The sequence below is a fragment of the Macrotis lagotis genome, chromosome 7 (assembly GCF_037893015.1).
Source record: "Macrotis lagotis isolate mMagLag1 chromosome 7, bilby.v1.9.chrom.fasta, whole genome shotgun sequence".
NCBI classification, from domain to species: Eukaryota; Metazoa; Chordata; class Mammalia; order Peramelemorphia; family Peramelidae; genus Macrotis; species Macrotis lagotis.
The window spans coordinates 181,286,087-181,306,182 of record NC_133664.1 but is presented as its reverse complement, the minus strand read 5'-3'; the positions used below and the strand labels follow the sequence as shown (position 1 = coordinate 181,306,182).

The following is a 20,096-nucleotide window of genomic DNA, read 5'->3' as shown; positions in this document are numbered from 1 at the left end:
GTTATATTTTACCCCCTACCACCTTTGACCATTTGACTGTAGACTTCTCAGAGCCTAGAGGAATATATAATCTAACTGAATACAAATCTTAAATAATTGCTCAGGAAAAATCCTTGCTCCCTAGATAATCTTATCACTGCAGGGGTAGGTCCTATTGCTCAGGGAGTAAGAACTCCTCCCTCCTCTCCTGTTTGTTTTATGTAAGAAAGTGAGTTGTATGGTGAGCCAGCATAGATGGGTTGCTTCTTAAATTGTAGATTTCATTACATTTTTTTCTTCCTGCAAACCTACCCTTCATCTGAACTTCCATCTTTTCTACTAAAGAAATCACCATCTTTTCAGTCACCCAGTTTTCCTTTCTCACTGTCTTCTTGACTCTTCTTTGTCAATTATTCCACTTATACAGTTTTCTAAGTCTTATTGTTTCATCAATGTATCTCCTACCTATTGTATTCTTTACCACTGCCATTACCTCTTGCCTAGACTATTGAAATAGCTTCCTGATTGATCTCCTTACCTCAGACCTTTATTCCCACTCCAACTTGTTTTCCACACAGCTGTTGAGTTGGTGTTCTCAAAAGGCAAATCTAATCCTGTTAGCACTCTACTGAATTCCAGTAGCTCCCAAATGACACTAGAAACAACTATTATTTTAATTATATTTTGTCTTTTTATTTTCTATTTTTTGTATAATTTTTATAATGTATATAATTGTTAATAAAGTAGGATATATATTATTTTGATTAAGCAAAAATTAGGGAAGCATATTCAAAGTTTTATTTACAATAATAATACCTGATCAAAAATATTTGAAGACCACTGTTCTAGAACCACAATGACTTTCAGGGACTCATTAACTCAGTAATCAGGCCCTTTGGATAAATGAAAGAATGGCCCTCTCTAAACTATATTTAATGTAGATAGTCATGGGAGTGAAAGTGCCATCATCCTGATCTACTCATAAGAGTATATAAACATTTAATGGTTCAAACATGGACTTGAGTCATCAACAAAGCATTTTTCAAAAACATTTCAAAAACTAGCTGTTAAAACTGGTTTGCACCAAGATTAGTTTTTTCAGTTCTAATCAAATTTATCAATGTCAGTAAAGCTGCTCATCAGCAAAGACAATGATACTATCCTTCATTTAAATAATGATCACACACACACACACACACACACACACACACACACACATATTGTTCTTTCAACATATTCTCAACAAATTCTTATGGCCAAGAACATTTTTTTCTTTTCAGTTCCAAATTCTCTCCTTTTCTCTATCCCTCTCCCACCCATTGGGAAAGCACAAAAATAAGATACTCATTATACATATGAAGTCACACAAAACATTTCCACATTAGGCATATTGTGGGGAAAAAAGAAAGAAATTTCAGGCTACACTCAGAATCCATCAGTTTTCTTTCATGGACCATTGTATTGATCAGATGGGCTAAGTCTTTCAAATTTAATTAATATTACAGCATTGCTGTTACTGTGAACATTGTTCTTTGGATTCTGTGTACTACACATTGTGTCATTTCACATATGTCTTTGTAGATTTTTTCAAACTGTGTCCCCTTCATAATTTTGAGGGAAGGGGAGAAGGGGAGGTATGAGGCAGTTGGGGTTAAGTGACTTGTCTAGGGTCATATTTCTAGGAAGTGTCTGAGGTCAGATTTGAATTGAGATCCTCCTGACTCTGGGGCCAGTGCTTCTTCTACTGCACCATTTAGGTAATCCACCTTCATCATTTTTTAAAGCAAAAATGGTGTTCCATCAAAATCATATGCCATAGCTTGTTCTGCCATTCCTCAATTGATGATCATTCCTTCATTTTCCACTACTTTGCCACTGCAAAAATTTATATTTTTGTATAAAAATAATCCATACAACACATTTTTGCCTAGCATTGAACTATTAGAAGTATTCCTAATAGTTCAATGCTAGGCAAAAATGTGTTTTTACAATACAACTAGCCAAATTTAGGGGCCCAAACCTGGTCATAGAATACAAACAAAAGCTAACTTACCTATACATATGTAAAATTTGACATCTTTCACCCCTTGCCAATGCCATAGTATTAATAGCATTAAATTTAGTAGGTGTTCAGTTAGTATAATGAAGACCATTTCTCCATTTTTGTGAGCATTCTTCCTTTCCTAAAGATTGATATTTCTAATTTATTTGAGATTATAGGTGTTCAGTTTGTAGCCTTGAAGGAAGGGAAGAATATAAATATAAGAGTTAAGGGTGAAGAGAGGAAAATTAAGCCCAAAACTTGGTAGAGTGATCTAAGCAAAGTCATGGAGAGAGATGGACCAGAAAAAAGAGTAGGAGACTGGCATATTGTTTTTTTTTAATTTTGAACTTAACAAACATCAACTAAAATGAGCACTTTCTTATACAAAATATAACAGAAAAAGAGGATTGTACACGAAATGTGAATTGCTAATGTATATAACTTGCTTTTCCCTTTTTAAAGTTGTCCTTGTTTGTGTTTCCTTCTGTTCTTTTCTCTGTATTCTTTTTAATGTGTAAATTCCCAGGAAAAATATGCAAATTTTGATAGTAATTGTTGATGTTTTAGTTTGACATGAATGAACAATCATTTATTAAGAGTTTGCAATGTAGCAGGGTGCTAGAAATATAAAAATGAGACAGTTCTTGACCTCAAGGAGATTGCATTCTAATGTGGGAATGGGTTCACAATCATAAATATTGTCAGTGGAATTATAGGGCAGTCGATTGTCATTGCTTTTCCAGTAGCAGAGATAAATTGATATTGATCACTGAATAAACCATCCCCCCTCCCACCCTCAATAAACATCAGTCATTTTGGTTTACCATCAATTATGTGTCTCAGTTTTGCCATTTGCTGAAGGTCTCCAGAAGCCAGAAGAAGGAAAGTTTTTCAGTACAGAGTTGATTTTCCCATGATTATAAAAATCTACCTTAGATTGAGTTTAAACTGTTATTACCTTTTATCTTGCCTTCCTTTGAATAGTATTCAGCTATTGAAATGGAAGAATTCAGAATAACCAAAAAAAAAGAGTAAGAAGGTATTCCTTATGCCATTTCACTTTTTGTGTTGTGCATATTGGCATGCTTTTGTTTCTAAAGTAGTTTTTTCTCTATGGGTTTATAATTTGGGGGAGAAGGGGTGTTTTCTCAAGTGTCTTCTAAACAGGTTGTCATCTCAAGTTTTTATTTTACCTTCAGTATAAAAAGATTATTGTTCCCCAGAAGTTTGTATTACAGGGTAAGAATTACCTGCCAGATATAATAGAAACTAGTCTCATACCTGTATTGACTGTGAGTTGTGCTGTTGCAGTGTAATGAATGATAAAATTGACTTGTTCTTAGTTGAAGTATTCTGTGATCAGAGAATGGTTCTAATTGAAAACAACAGTTATTTATTGAATAGTAACAATTACAAGGTTCACATTATATAATTTAAAATAACAGATTATTAAATGTGTTTTTTCTGTTAATTATATTTTTGAATATATTTTCATACAAGGAAATTGGATCTATCAAGAATTTAGTGTCACTTTCCTTCCTAGCTCTGTGTGTGTGTGTGTGTGTGTGTGTGTGTGTGTGTGTGTATTTGTAAGGAAAGGAATTTAACATAAAAAAACCCCCAACTTGGATAGATTATATTGACAAAGCTGCCCATTACCTTGGCAAAAAGTCCCTGTCAAAAGATAAACTTTAAAGCTAGAATGCATGAAAGAGTTCCCAGATAGAATTAAAATTTAAACTGATTCCTGATAGATAAGCTTTTTTTAAATCCACCTCTTTGCTGCAAGTCAGGATTTTAAAAATATATTTCCCCCCTTAAATCTCCTGAGCGATTTTCATTTTTTGCAAGGCCGCACTGCTGGTGTCCTGGAAAAATGGAGAGTTAGAGCTTTATCAGTTGGTGCCCTGAGGTATGTGGAAAAGAAGCTAAATCCTTGAAGATTAGCAAAAAAAATGCAGCACATGGCAATAAGGGGCTTATATGACTACTAGTATTAGTTCAGGTGAAAGAAGTATTGCTTATACATAAAACTGGACAAATCCACTGACAATGTATTTTTAGTTAGCTACAAAGGAGTCTTATATTGCTGGACTTTACCTCTTTGGTGATTTGGGAAGCTTAGTAATCCACTGTAAATGCTCTTCTGCTGGCCCCAATTCTCAGTATTATTCCAGAGTTCTGCTCTTTTATTTTAACCCCTACTTGCACACAATTTCCCTGTAAATATTTCTTCTGCTGCTGCAAAGGATACAGTCCATGACTGTTATTTTTGATTGCTTGATTTAACATTTTAGATTTTGTTCATTTAGTTAAAAAATAATAAGGTACATATGAGAGGCAAGTTGTATTTCTAAGATATGACATTTTAATTTCTACTAGGATAAGTATAGCATAAATATGAGTATACCAATATTTATTTATAAATTGGCATGTCATTCTAACAGTTATCTGTTATAACAATTACAAAATAATTAATTCCTATTCCTTTGCTAATTTCTTTCCATCTGTTTAATGTGGGTAGACTTTGGCATTCTTCTGCTGCTTTTCCTTTTAGAAATCTCATCTACTTCACCTTTATTTGGACAACTCTCAAATTTGTAACTAAAGCTCTGATCTTTCTGAATTTCTAGCTGCCTGTTGGACATTTCATTTAGATATTCTACCAGCACCTCTCCCTGAACATGCATAAAGTGGACTGACCATCTTTTCCCATAACTTGTTCCTCTTTTTGACATCTCTATCTCTGACAGTGATGCTAACATACTCAAAGCCACATTCCTAGCCCTCACACACTCTCAGCTAGTCAGGTGGTCCCTTCATGTCTATTTGAATAAGCACGCACTCTGTGCAAGACACTGTATTAAGCTCTAAGAATACAAACCAAAAATAAAATGGCTCCCCCCCCCCCCCCAACACACACACCAGCTGTGAGGAACTTGTATTAGGTTGGTGAGGACAAACAGAGGATATAGGCAGAAAAATTATTGGAAGAAAGGGGAGATTATATAATGTATTCTAAAGTGTTAGAGAAAAAAGAACATAAACTAGGGAGATCAGGGAACTCACTCATTCAGCAAACATTAAACATCTACTTTGTGCTTAGTGTTGAAGGTGAAACAGTAGTTGCCCTCAAAAAACTTTAAACTTTTTCCTAAGGAAGTAATATGGTTATATAAGGGGAAGATAGAGTTGGATGGAGACAAAACACGAGCAAGCATATGACAGATTAGGTAGTGATTGCCAAAGAAGGGATATTCTATTTAAGTAACCTTCAACTTTAAATCCTAGACATTTTGAGTGGATCTATAGGGCAGTAGTCTGTCATCCTTTGCAATAGCAATTATAATGTTAGTTTTTATTATCATTAGAGGGAGGGCAAATAGCAGGACTATCTTATCCCAAATGATGGTCAGCAGTAGACCTCGGCCTGAGTCTGTATATATAGGGAAAGGATCAGGAACAAAAGAGATCAGTAACTCTGTAACTCTAATTCAAAAGAGTAGAATTAGAATCTCAGATTCAACCTTTAGTTCATTTAATAGCCTTTACTAGAATGACCTTGAGTTCTCATGACTGAGAACTCAAATCAAAAGAAAGGCTGAAGTTCTGTCACTTTGAATCTACAGAACTTTGCAACTGGCTGACTGTGGCATTGTCTAGCAGAAATCTACTGGTCTTTTGTATTTAGGGGAAAACCAACAGTAATGTTGCTTAGACCCAAACTGAGATCAGGAGTTTGCAGAATTCAGCTCATGAGGGTAAAGATCACACTTTACCCAAGATCAGACAGTCTATCAGTATAGATCCCCAGGCTGAGATGTTCCTGAGATCCTAGAATAGTACAATATTCAAAACCCAGAGAAAGCAATAGCAGAACTGAAAAGAATACAAAACACAGGACCAAGCACAATCTAAGCATTTTCTCCAAAAGAGTGCAGAACCTGTCCCTAATATAAGTCTGAAATAAATCTGAATGAAGGAAATGAAAAAAAAAAAGAATCCTATCATAAAGAGCCTTATGGTGACATGGATGCTTAACATATAAACCCAAGGAAAAAAAATTACTCCAAAACATTATAAGTAAAGCCTCAAAAAAAAAAAACCAAACAAACCCCAAACACAACTTGAACACAAGTTCAAGTAGAATTCCTGGAAGACGTGAAGATTAGTTATTTTTTAAGAGTTAAAATGATTTTTTTTTACTTTTGCAAGATAATGGGGTTAAATGACTTGCCTAAAGTCACACAGCTAGATTAATAAGTATCTGAGTTCAGATTTGAACTTGGGTCCTCCCGACTCCAGGGCCAGTGTTCTATCCACTACACTACCTAGCTGGCCCTCAAATTTAAATGATTTTTAAAGTGAAATGAGAGTGCTCAAAAGAAAGAACTGAAAAAGAAATGAGATTTACGGAAGAAAAACCTGGAAAATTGACTCCATGAGATAGTAAGAAATGGTAAAACAAAGACAAGAAATTGAAAAAATTAAAAATGCAAGGTATTTCATAAAGATGTCAAGCTGTAATGTTCTTATTTTAGTTGTAAAAGTATAGAAATTATTTTATAAAAGTCCTTTTCCTTTGTAAAGGCCAGAATTTTTATTTTCCTTGCTAGGAAGATAACTTCAATCAGAAGGGGTTTTTGGGGAGAGAGGAGAAATCATTGAACTGAATACTTAAAAGGCATATTGGGAGGTAGCTGAAATACTTTCATCTTCACCAATGAATATGTGCTTATTAAATAAGAGAGACTTTTAGGAAAGTAAAATATATAATTATACATTAACTGACAATGATGTCTCAATTCTAGTTTGAGCAGAAACTTATAGAAGTATATATTTTTGGGAAAGGATTATCTTTCCTATATGACAGGTGTCCCATATGCCAAAAAGTTTTTGAAAAAATATTTCATATCAAGGCAGGACACACTCTAGCAAACAGTAGGGTTTATATTATTTATATGTGTATGAACATAATTCCCACAAACAAGTTGATTCATATAAACACTATACTTAATGAGGAAAGGGACTCAGTATTATGAACATTATGTATGTACATAGATGGCAGTAATCAGCTGCAGACAAGATCTTAGTAAAGTGCCCTACTAGTAGAGCCTATCTTCTCATTTTTTATTTTATTATCAGCTCAGTGCCTTTAGCCTTTGGTTGCTAAAAAACAAATTTCTGATCTTTAAAATGTGAACTTGAAGTTATCTTGCTTCAACATGAAAACACCCAACATCTGCAAATGAAGCATGTAGATATTTAGAGTACTAAAGCTTAGCATTGCACTGAGACTTTTGGTGCAACATGTATAACCTGAAATGTTAAAACAACCCTGATAAAACTGAAGCTAGTCTTGAACCTACCTTTTATTTCCTACCTGTGTACCTTTATAAAATTCCTTATGCCTGGAGGGATTGATTCCCTCTTTATTTCTGTAATTCAGCATCTTTTTATTTTTTTGGACTCACCCCAGTTAGTACTTTTCTTCATGAAGCTTTTCCTGTTCTCTCTAGTTTTAAGTACCCTCTCCCTCATCACATTTTTTTAAAAGCTTTTTCTCTGATATTTTCTTAGGCCCCTTCACTCCCAGCATTGTATTAAAGGTGTGTACCCCAAAGTAGATTGCAAGCTATTTGAGGACACAGACTGGTTTTTTTTTACATTCCCTGCATCACAGAGCCTTGTACACTGGAAACAATTTATTATTTGAAGTTTAAAATACTGATTATCATTATAGCAACATGATATGAGGTTTTATTGAAACTCCAAATTTAATTATTCTTTTATGCAAATTTTTTCTTTTTCTTTTTTAAAAAATTTATTTAAGGCAATGGGGTTAAATGACTTGCCCAAGTTCAAATAGCTAGGCAATTATTAAGTGTCTGAAGCTTGATTTTGAATTCAGGTCATCCTGACTCTAGAGCCAGTGCTCTAACCACTGTGCCACCTAGTTGCCCCTGTGCAAATTGTTTTTGAAGAGTTATTATGAACTAGAAAATAATGCAAAAATTTTAAACATTTCATACAAAGAAAAGGCCAGAAAATAAGGGTTTTGCTTGAAACTTCAAATATTTTATATAGATAGATGATAGATAGATAGATAGATAGATAGATAGATAGATAGATAGCTTTTCTTTTTGATGTTCTTTAAGTTTAAGGCAAGGGTGCCATTGTTGCCTTGCTTGTCCATACCTCCTATAAATAAATCCCAGTTATTTCTGAGTATTTTTCAGATATTTCATTGACACCCATTTCTTTCCTCTTCCCTTCTGGGAAAAAAGAAACAAAATTCTATCTCTAAGATGCAAAGAAAAAAGCCACCCCTTTTTACAAAAGTATAAACATTTGTATTGAAATCAATTGAATACCTCCTTTTACATCTAGAATCCTCTTCATTCAGAGGCAAAGAAGCATATGATATCATTAGTCTTCTGAAATCATTATTGGCCATTGCTTTGATTAGAGCCCTAAAATCTTTTTTTTTTCAAATTGGTTGATTTTATTTTTTGATGAATTACATTCTTTTTCCAGTTAAAAGAGTTGATTTCTTCAGTCAGTTTTTCATAATTCTCTTGCATGACTCATTTGTTTTCCATTTTTCTTCTTCCTCTCTGCTTTGGTTTTTAAAATCTTTTTTAAGCTCTTATCATGATGTCTTGGATTTGAGTCCAATTTATAAACTACTTTGAGACTGCCCATGTAGGTAATTTGTCACTGCTTTCTTCTGAGATGGCATTTTTATCATCTCTATCTGAAAGTAGCTTTTTATGATTAGCACTCCTTCCCCCCCCCCCCCATTTTGAGAGTTTGAGCTGTGCTTCAGGTTATAAATAGTCCCAGGCTTTTTGTGTTGGGGCCGAGGTTTGGTCCCTGGCTTATTGCTGATGTTTGTGCATTAATATATTCTGTTACTTAATTGAAGCAATTCATTCTTTCTATTAAATTTTTAATTGAACCTGGGGAGATGGGAAGGAGGAGGAGGAAGCATATTCTAGATATTGGTTACAACTTATACCAATGCATCTATACAGGAGGTAGAGTAGCAAATCTGAAAAACAGCCAATATCCACTTTAGCTTATAACATAGAGGTGAAGGGAACTAATGAGAAATAGGACAGCAAAGGAATCAGGGAATAAACATTTATTAAATGCTTTCTATGGACCAGGCTCTCTGCTAAGTACTTTACAATTGAATCTCATTTGATGCTCACAGTTACCCTGCAAGGTAGAGATTATTATTATCCTTATTCTAAAGACAAGAAGTGAAGTGACTGGCCCAGGATCTTATATTTAGCATCTGAGGCCAGACTTGAGCTCAGGTCTTTTTTACTTTTAACTCCAGTTATTATACTGGAAGGGTACGTTGAAAAGCTGTCAAATTACAGAATGAGGGGGCAGCTAGGTGGTGCAGTAGATAGAGCACTGGCCCTGGAGTCAGGAGTATCTGGGTTCAAATCAGCCTCAGATACTTAATAATTACCTAGCTGTGTGGACTTCAGCAAGCCACTTAACCCCATTTGCCTTGCAAAAACCTAAAAAAAAAAAATTACAGAATGAGGATTTTGAATTTTAATCTATAGGAAGAATAGGTAGCCACTAAAGTTTTTTGAACAAGAAAGTGATGTGGTTATATCTTTGCCTGAGGAAGATTATTTTACACTTGTATGAAAGATGGGATCAAATATGTATAAACAATAAGTAACTAACTTTTAGTATTTAGAATTTGGAGAATTAGAGGGAATAGGGACAACAAATGAACTCCTTGACTAAAAGAGCTCTTCTCTACTTTGGGGTCCTTTGCTACTCTACAAAGTGGGACTATAAATGAAGTCATTAGATACTGTACTGCCAGATGCTAATTGATTATGGCCCCCACCTACAGATAATTTGTATCAACTACTCAGTTAGAGAAAAGAGAACTATTCAGATGAAATGGACTATATAGCTGGACATTTTATTCCTTACTTTTATTTCACAGATTTTCCAGACTCTCTGGGTTAGAAAGGATCCTCAGAGACTATCTAGGCCAATCTATTGTGCAACAAGCCTGATAAATAATTATTTAATCTTTGCTTGAATACTTGTAGTCAGAAGCTATCTACTTCCAGAGGTAACCCATTCCACTTTTGGACTCTTCTAATTATCAGGAATTTTTCCTTCTATTAAGCCAATATCTCCTTCTAAACAACTATGCAATGTTCATAGGGCTGCTGATCAAGCTCACCGGCTGGAGCACCTCCCTGTTCTTCAGAGAGCAGCACTGGAGGCCAGGTCTCATGTTACTCTCTGGGTCCTGAGTCTTCTCCAAGTTGAACTGTCCCATTCCTCATCAAATCCTCCTGCTCCTCCCGGTCATGCCAGTGCCTGTGCTTCCTGCATGTTTTCCTTCAGGGATGGAGCCAGGACTGTATGCAGCACCATAGTGTGGTCAAGTGGACCAGGAAAGAGTGGAATCTTGGAATCTTGTTCCCCTTTTATCAGTAACTTATTCTTCAGGAATATAGGACTGTCTTGAATTGACTTCCTTTCTCCCACTAACTTTTGTAGCCCCATTCTGAATAACAGCACAGATGCCCTACCACTGGGAATTTGTCTCATCATATCCAACAGGACATATGCAGGCTTATCCAGTGATGGGCATTGCCTGGCAGAGTCCATGTGAACACTAAAATGAAAAAAGAAAGTTGGGAGGCTGAGAAAACTTTAACAAATGCCAGATTGTTGTTCATCAGTATAGTCTGACCTACAACTGTCTTGCCTGTCTGACCTACAACTGTCTTGTCAAGTCTTATCGAAATTTATTTCAAACCCCTCAAAGTGCAGTGTAGCCTGGCCATGGATTGTAAGAGAAAAGTCCTGTATAAAAAACCCTGAATCCTCCTCAATGGATTTAGATTAGAAGGACACAAGCATTTATTTAACACTTGCTGTGTGCCAGGCACTTTGGGATTTTGTTATTTTATATTATAAAAATGACAGTTTATATATTATAATAAAATATATTATTGACCATATAGTGGAGTATCCTCAGAGCATCTTTCCAACTATATTTTTAAGTGAATGCATACTGACAAGTAAAGGATATACAGTCACTTTGAGAAATCTGTTAAGATTCAATCCCTGGGGCGGCTAGGTGGCATAGTGGATAAAGCACTGGCCCTGGAGTCAGGAGTACCTGGGTTCAAATCCAGTCTCAGACATTTAATAATTACCTAGCTGTGTGGCCTTTGGGCAAGCCACTTAACCCCGTTTGCCTTGCAAAAACCTAAAAAAAAAATTAAAAAAAGATTCAATCCCATAATAATCAAGTGAAAGTAAATAATCAAGTGAACATTATTTGTCTTTGATTTTGTCATTAGGTTAAATACAAATAAATAAATATATGTATATAAGCAATATAAATCCTTTTCTTTCCCCTTAATTTAATCATAAGTTGAGACTTGAATTTGTTTATCTAGTTCTTAAGAAGTGGGATGGGGAGGAAGGAATAGAATAGTTTTTTGAAAATTATGTTTAATTTTCAAATGTGCTCTTTTGTATAGATAAAAGTAGAACCAGTTGTTCCAGCTCCGTCCCCAGTTATTCCCCGATTGACACTACGAGTAGGTGCTGGTCAAGACAAAATGTAAGTACAAAGAGCTTTAGATCAAAGAAAGAAAAATAATTCTTTCTTAATTTTCTTAATTTTTTCTAAATTTTATCTAAAGTTGCATGAAACCTTTGAATTTGCAATCATAAAATCCTTTTTTGGTATATTTTATTTGTATGTTTCAGTTTTAAAATTATAGATTATTGTATTTGCTCTATATTATGTAGCTATTTTTGCTGATTTGGAGCTATAGAATTTTGTTATTGTTATTTCAAGCCTGGTATAAGGCATTTTTTAAATAGAATATCAAATCTGATCTGATAGACTTTAAAGGAATTCATAAATTCTGATGGGAAAAATTTTACATCTTCATTTTTATTAACCTTTGGTTTTCTTTGTAATCTTTGTATTTTATGCAATTAAAAGCCATATTCTGAGAAAGGCTTTATAAGATTCTTCAATTGGCCCAAGGGGCCCATGACACAAAAAAGATTAAGAACCTCATAACTAGAGAATGAATTATCACATAATTAATGAATATGTGTATATAATGTCATATCTTCTCAAATCCTTGATTTATGATATCACTCAGGAAAAAAAGATTCTTTCCTAGATTAAGTAGTAAATGTTTTTACTTTTGTAGTAGAGAGAGAACAAAAGTCTAACAGAGGCTTGTCTAGACATATATGGAAAAATAATAACTAAAGCCCTCAATGACTAAGAAATAAAGTAAAATTGGAAATGTGAATCCAGGTTTTCAAATTATCCTGAATGACTTTCACTAAGTTACAGGATCAACCCACCCTTATTTCAAGTTAAAAGAATTGGAGATTTTCATTTGTGTTTTTATAATTGAAGACTGATATATAATGTAATTATGAAAGAATAAAGCCTTCATATAGTTAATATCAGAAATATGTTTTGTAAATTTAACCATTATAAAAATGTTAGTTATCGCTATAAGCAACAAGGAAAAATCATTCTCATTATTTTGGTGTCACATTAGATATCTTTCAGAAGAATTCCATGTTAGACCCCCACTTTGTCCCAATTTTTGTCCCTGAGACAAAAATCTTAAAACCAGAATAGGTTAAATTGTAAACAGCAAAGAATGGTATCGAGTAGAGTCTCAGGCATTCAAGTACCTCAAGTACCCTCCAGTTTATGAGTGCATCCTTCAATCAAATCCAAGAATTGACTTAGAAAAGAGAGCAGAAAATTGGGTTTCTCCTGTTCTCAATGGTTCATGTCATCCAAAATCTATTTTGTACTCTTCTACTACTTCCTCTAGACCATTTCCCAGTAATGTGCACCAAAGTACTACAATAAGAGAAAAGTGTCCTCATGGGGCAAAGGTTCTTTTTTGTTTAAATATATTTTTGCGGGGGTGGCTAGGGCACCAGCCCTGGAGTCAGTTCATACAAATCTTCCCATGTTTCTCTGAAATCTTCCCTTTCACCTTTTTTTTTGTAGTCTAGTACTATTCTGGTACATTCATATGCCATTTAATTTGTTCAGTCATTCCCCCAAATCAATGGAAATCTTATTAGATTCCAGTTTTATCACCATAAAAAGAGCTGCTTTAAATATTTTATACATTTGAGTCCTTTTCCTCTTTTGTTGATCTTTTTGGGGTGAAGAGATTTTAATAGTATTGCTAGATCAAGGCAGAGATATGATTTAGTGACTTTTTATATATAGTTTCAAATTGCTTTGCAGAATGACTGGATCAATTTACAGTCTCACCAATAGAATATTATTGTATCTGTTTTTCTGTAGTCCTTCTAACATTTGTCATTTTTTTCTTGTCACTGGTAGTTGTGGTACAAGGGAATATGAGACAATATTCAGAACAGACTTTGTTTACATTTTACTAATTATTGATGATTTGGAACCTTTTTTTTAATACTGCTATTGGTAATTTGGATTTCTTTCTTTGAAAATTACCTATTGGGGTGGCTAGGTGGTACAGTGGATAGAGCACTGGCCTTTGAGTCAGGAGTACCTGAGTTCAAATCCAGCCTCAGACACTTAATAAGTACCTAGCCGTGTGGCCTTGGGTAAGCCACTTAACCCCATTGCCTTACCAAAAAAAGAAAGAAAGAAAGAAAGAAAGAAAGAAAGAAAGAAAGAAAGAAAGAAAATTACTTATTGCTATCTTTTGATGATTTATCAGAGGCACAGTCTCTGTGAAAAGGACATAATTTTTTAGAATTGGAAATGAAGAAGAAAAACAAGTGTTCTGGCTGAAATTGTGTAAGCAATTTTCCCTATTTTCTTTATCGTTTTGATTATAAAGAACTGCCAATGGGAGACATTTCTGTTGAAAGACTTTGAAAATATAATTCATTGAATTTCTTTCCAGAAAGGTTCTGAAGTGTACAGTGTTCTTCTCACTTCGTATCAAGAATTAGCCACAGTTGTCAACCACAAGACAAAGGAGCAAGGAAGTAGTCCCCTCTAGAAGTAGCATACCAAAGGAACTACTCACCATTTCTGTAAATGTTATCTTTATTAGTCTTTCTTTTCAAAGAGGAAACCATTTCTTGATCATTTATTCAACAGAACATTAACATTCTAACTTTTAAAATAATTCTGCATTAGCTATTTAAGCATATGATAGATCTTTTAAATGTATCATTCTCATTAAAGAAACATGGCAGAGATGTATTTGCCATGGAAAATGATTTGAGACTCATTTTAAATACCAAGAAGAATAGTTATTGTTCCTTTTGATCTTTTACTGAAACTTTTTTCTCATTCTCAGTAAGTCATTGTTTGCTATTGATACTGTAAACCTCACAGTTCTCTTTCAGAACTAGGAATTCACAAGGATTATATAGCCAGATTCCTCTTGTAGTTCTAGTACTTTGACAGTAATGGGATTCCACTTACAAGCATGCCTTTTGTTTTTGATGCTAATGTCTTTTGTTTTTATATTACTGTCATAGCTTCAAGTATTTCCCTCCCTCATGTTGAAGATTCCTTTGTAACTAAGATATGACAAGTAATACAACATCCTGATTTTGTACTGTATTCCTCACCTTGTACTGATGGGCCTTGTTTTCTGTTCTTGAAGGCTTTCCATGGTTTTTCAGTAGCATTGACTTCCTTTAATTGATCTTTTCATTTATATTTTTGTATTCTTTATATTCTGCCTTCTTATTTCACTCTGCATCTTTCATGAAATCTTTTTATGTTTCTCTGTATTCTTCATATTTGTCATTTCTACATAAATGTATTCCATTGAATTCATATGTATAAGTTTTCAGCTATCCCCACTTACATAGCAATCACTTTTTTCCATATTTTTTGCTATAAGAATTGTTTCCATGAAAAAAAATGTATGTGTGTGAATATATATATATATATATATATTTTATATACTCACAGATATACATACAAATATACACATGTACACGTGTACATATACCTTTATTAGAGAAACTTGCTGCGAATATTTTCCCCCCAGTTATGTTTCCTTTCTGATTGTAACTGCATTAGAGTTTTTACTGCAAAATAATTTCAATTTTATATAATTAAACATTGGTCATTTTGTTTTCTGTGAACCTTCTTATTGCTTGACTCTATATCACAAATCCTTCACCTCTTCATATATCTGAAAGAAAATTTCTTATTTTCTCTTCTAGTTTGCTCATTATGTCATCTTTTATGTTTTAATTATGTATCTCTTTGGAGTTTATCTTGACATAAGGTGTATGATGTTTGTCTGTACCCACTTACTGTCAAATTACTTTTAGACTCTGTCCCAGTTACTTAGATATTTGTGTTTGTTTAAGCATTATGCTGCTGTGTTATCTTGCTTCTGATGTTATATACTTACTTTGACCTACTGATAAACATTTTTTTTTTTACTAGTTTGGAGTGTAGTTAGATCTCTGATACTGTTAGATTGCTAGTTTTCATTATTACCTTGAGATTCTTGTCCTTTTGTCTCTTCATATTAATTTCATTCGTTTTTCTAACTATAAAATAATCTTTGATATTTTGAAATGGCACTGTTTAAATAAATTAATTTATGTAATATTTTTTGGCCAAACCTACCCATAGGTAGTTAACATTTCTTCAATTATATAGGCCTGTTTTTATGTCTTCAAAGAATACTTTATGAATAGATTCCTCAAAAAAGTTTCTCAGTATATATCTTAGTGAGATACAATTGCATCACTTTTTATACCTTCTGCAGTTATTTTGAGCGAAATGTCTCATTCTTGCTCTTCCTGCTGGGTTTTGTTGCTGTTATAAAGTGATGCTAATGATGTAAATGGATTTATTTTGTTTCTTACAATGATGCTGAAGTGATTGTTTCAATTAATTGATTGAATCTGAGTTTTCTAAGTAAATCATCCTATCATCTGTATCTCTTTGCCTGTTTAAAAATCTAAATGTTTCCAAGTTTTATTTCAATTTCCAAAATTAAACATCAAATACAGCTAGATTGTTTTCCTTTTAAAAAAGTAGTACATATATATAAGTCTCTGATTTTGCATGTCAGTAGGCATCTGGAAATTAAATATTTGCAAAATTTAAATGTTTGTACAAGTGAGGTGTTTTTCAGAGGCTTAAAAGGCATTTTAATGTTTAATAAAAGAATACCGGTTTGACAGATTAGCTATTTTTGTTATTATCTACCTAATAGATCACTATAGTTAAATTTCCTAAAGCCTTGTTTCTTTGCAGATAGATAAAAGCTAACTTTTATATCTTGCAGCAAAGCTATTTGAGAAAAGAAGCAGTATGATACAATGGGAAGAGAGGTAGCCTCAGTCATTTCAGAAAACTGATCTCCTTTTGTAGGAAGGGAGGAGGACAAACAAGGGATGGGGAAGACAATATGCATTTATATAACACCTGCTATACACTAGAAGCAGTCTTCTGAATGCAGCAGGTACAAAGACAGTCTTACATCTGAGAAGAAGACATATACTTGAATGAATCTTTAAGATAGAATAAATACAAGATAAATTTATAGGGGTCTCTCATAGTTGGGGACTTCAGGAAAGGTTCCATATACAGGTGAAACTTGAACAGAGTTTCTAAAAAAAGGAAAAGATTCCATGGTTAAAGAGAGGAGTGCCCTCCAGGCAATAGGGACCACCAATGCTAAAGAGTGAGAAGGGAGAGGGAATATCATGGGTGAGGAGCAGCATGGAAGGCAGTCGGGCTGCCTAGAGAGTATGGAAAGGGGAGGCATTCCTTGTGTTGTATTATTGCTTATGAAAAATAATCAAGGAAATTAGACAATACTTATTCCTGATGCAGTGAGTCAGAAGGATTAGAAAAGGAATAAGAACAAGATTTTCTCAATCACAAATATAAAAAAGAATGGAAGAAGCATAAAAAGAAGATGAAAGAAAACTTGATAATGATTAATAAATTTAGGGGTAAAGGGAAGAAATAGAACTAGGAATTGTAGGATTAAACTAGATGAGGATAGGTAGCAGAGGAAAGAGAGATGAAAATCAACATGAGGATCAGGGATAAGCAGTAGGTGTGACTTTGCTAACCATAGGATGGAGGAAATAACAGGTAATTGGAATCTCTGATTTCAAGGGTGAAATTTGCTCTGAATATTTGCCGACCTGTATCCTCATTCTTGTAGATTTCAATATGTAAATGACATGGCTTTATACATCTAAACCCAGTTGGTTGTCACTCCTCAATCCCCTAATGTACCACTTTACCTCATTTTTTTAAAGGAATAATCACCATCTCTCATAACTCTTTCACCACCATGATTATGAATGCTGAAAGTTCCTTCTCCTTAATTTCCTCTTTTTTTCATCTGCCTCACTCCTGAAATATTTTATTTTTTCTCAATACATCTATCTAGTCCCTGTATTCTTTCCTATTCTCTCAATCCATCTCCCTTGTTCTGATTTTATTGGCTTTCCTTAACAGTTTCAATTTGCTCATTAATTAATTCAATTATGTATTATCCTCTTTTGATTTTGGTTTTCCCCCCTTGTACTTTTTGTTCGGGTCTTATCAGTCTTGGTGGTAACCATCCTCATCTCACTATCACCCAGGTGGAGACCCTCATCCATTAGAATGGATTTTAGAAAGGTTAATTTGGTCACCCTGCTTCAGTGCATCCTGTACTCAGCTCCCAAAGCAGTCTTCCTAAGCACAGAACTTGACCAAATCACCCTTTCCTATTCAGGAAACATCAGTGATTCCCTATCACCTTTAGGATCAAATATAAAATCATCTGTTTGACTTTTAAAAGTCTCTTGCTGGGGCAGCTAAGTGGCACAGTGGATAAAGCACTGGCCCTAGAGTCAGGAGTACCTGGGTTCAAATGCAGTCTCAGACACTTAATAATTACCTAGCTGTGTGGCCTTGGGCAAACCACTTAACCCCATTTGCCTTGCAAAAAAAAAAAACCTAAAAAAAAAGTCTCTTGCAACCTGGATCCTAACAAACTTTCCAGCCTTCTTCAAACTTTGCTTCCTTCTATGTAACACTGCAGTCCAGTAAAACTACCCCTCTTGCTGTTTTTGAACTTGATACTACATCTCACAACTCCATGTCTGGTATTCTCTTCCTCCTCATTTCTGCCTCCTAACTTCCTTCAAAAGTCAGCTCAGAAATCCCTATCACCTCCTCATGTCCTCATGTTTATAACCTCCTCACCTCAATGCTCCTGTCTTCCCACTAGGATCAAATCCCTCTTCTACAATATATGTCCTGAACGTGCATAGTTAGCCAGTCAGTCAGTAAAGGTTTTCAAATTTCCTACTATGTAACATTCACTGTACTTAGCACTGGGGAGACAAAGAAAGGGGAAAGAGCATGGAGATGATAAATGAATCTGTGAGAGTTGATGACATCACTAAAGAAAATAGTCTAAGGAGAAAAAAAGAGAGCTCAGGTCCAAGCTTTGGGGAACACCCATGGCATATACATGTTGCTTTCCCCATTAAAAGGAGCATGTTTTGAGTGCAGAGACTATTTTTAAAAGTTTTTCTTTGTATCAACAATGCCTGGCACATAGTAAGCTTAATAAATGCTTTTTAATGGATTTATTCAGTCTTATATCTCGCACCCCCACCCCCACCCCTTACTATTCACCAGGAAAAAAATAAGCTGTAGCTTATCAGGCAGTAAGAGCAAGATGTGTCCAATGATTAGTCTGAAGGCTCTTTTGGTACTCCTGCTATGGTCTCAAATCTAGAGGAAATCTCATAGCACATTAGAACTTGATGGACAGATGTTGTACAGGACAAGAATAATCATCATTGATATCATGAATCTGTTATTGAATTAACTACATACTGCTATAAAGTAATTCCCATATTTAACTCATCCCTTCTGGGTGCCTTCTTATGAAATGGTGGTTTTCTGAGATTTGCAATGTTAATGTATAACTAGGAGAAACTTGATATTTAAACAGTGGGTATTCAGGATCATAGAAAAGGGACTTTAGATATTCAACCACCTCATTTTAGAAATGAGAACTGAGACTCAGCAAGTTGCTCAAGGTCATTCAAGAAATAAGTAGGAAAGCCAAAAATCATTGAAACCTGTAATTTGCCAGATATAATCCATTCTCCTTCCTTTTCTTTTCTAGACTCAACTCATTGTCCATCTGCAGTGCCTATCTCAGATATTTGTACTAATTTATTATTGTATAGTTGATAGTGCCCATCCAACCACTTATAAATGGAACCATACATATTTTACATCCATTCAGTTAAATTCAACAAGCATTTAAAAGTTTACTGTGTTTCCTACATGTATTGTTTTAAGTGTTCTGGGGTTTGATATAATTAAAAACCCTGTATCCTGCAGAAAGGAGCATCAGGAGTTTCTGACCCACCATATTTAGAGATTCCTGCTTCTTTAGGACCTTAATTAAAACATCTTACAATACAGTGATGACTACCTTTGTTGATCTTATATCTTTCTGATATGAGCCTTGCTTTTGTTTCCTGTAAAATCTTATTTGTAAAAACCTGTCTGTTTTTTTTTTTTTTTTGTATTTCCATCACAGATACTATTGATATGTGTATGGAACAGATTTTAAAAGATTTTTCAAAATATTAGAATATAATCATATGTTTTTCTATAGTTCTCTTGTTTTTTTTAATATTAGGAGAGCCCATGGTTTTTCTATTCTCTTAGTATCTTCTCTATAGTTCATTATGCATTGTATAAAAAGTTAGGCAGAAGGCAAATTTATAATATGTAAAATATAATTACTTTATTAGTGATTAACCCAGAGCTCACTTCCCATTCAATCTTGTTCTTCAATCAAAGATACTGGCTGTTAGAATGGATTTTAGAAAGGTTAATTTGCAGAGGAGATAATAACCCTGGATAGATAACTGCAGTGAAACCTAAAGAAGGAAATCATTCCTTAGTGTGGAATAGACTGAGGAAAATAAGATCTACCAAACTTTGGGACTGAGACCAGTTTGACTTTTAGATCTATATTGGCAGATATATTAACAT

The 20,096-nt window shown here is 34.2% G+C and overlaps 1 protein-coding gene across 1 annotated transcript in view; it reads left to right on the top strand.

Annotated features, from left to right (window-relative positions):
* The window catches only part of TAF3 (TATA-box binding protein associated factor 3), a 239,006-nt gene that overhangs the window by 163,371 nt on the left and 55,539 nt on the right, over positions 1 to 20,096 (top strand). Inside the window, exon 4 of the mRNA XM_074194165.1 lies at positions 11,572 to 11,654. Within this exon, the coding sequence (XP_074050266.1) occupies positions 11,572 to 11,654 (83 nt within the window). The remainder of the gene's footprint in view (positions 1 to 11,571; positions 11,655 to 20,096) is intronic.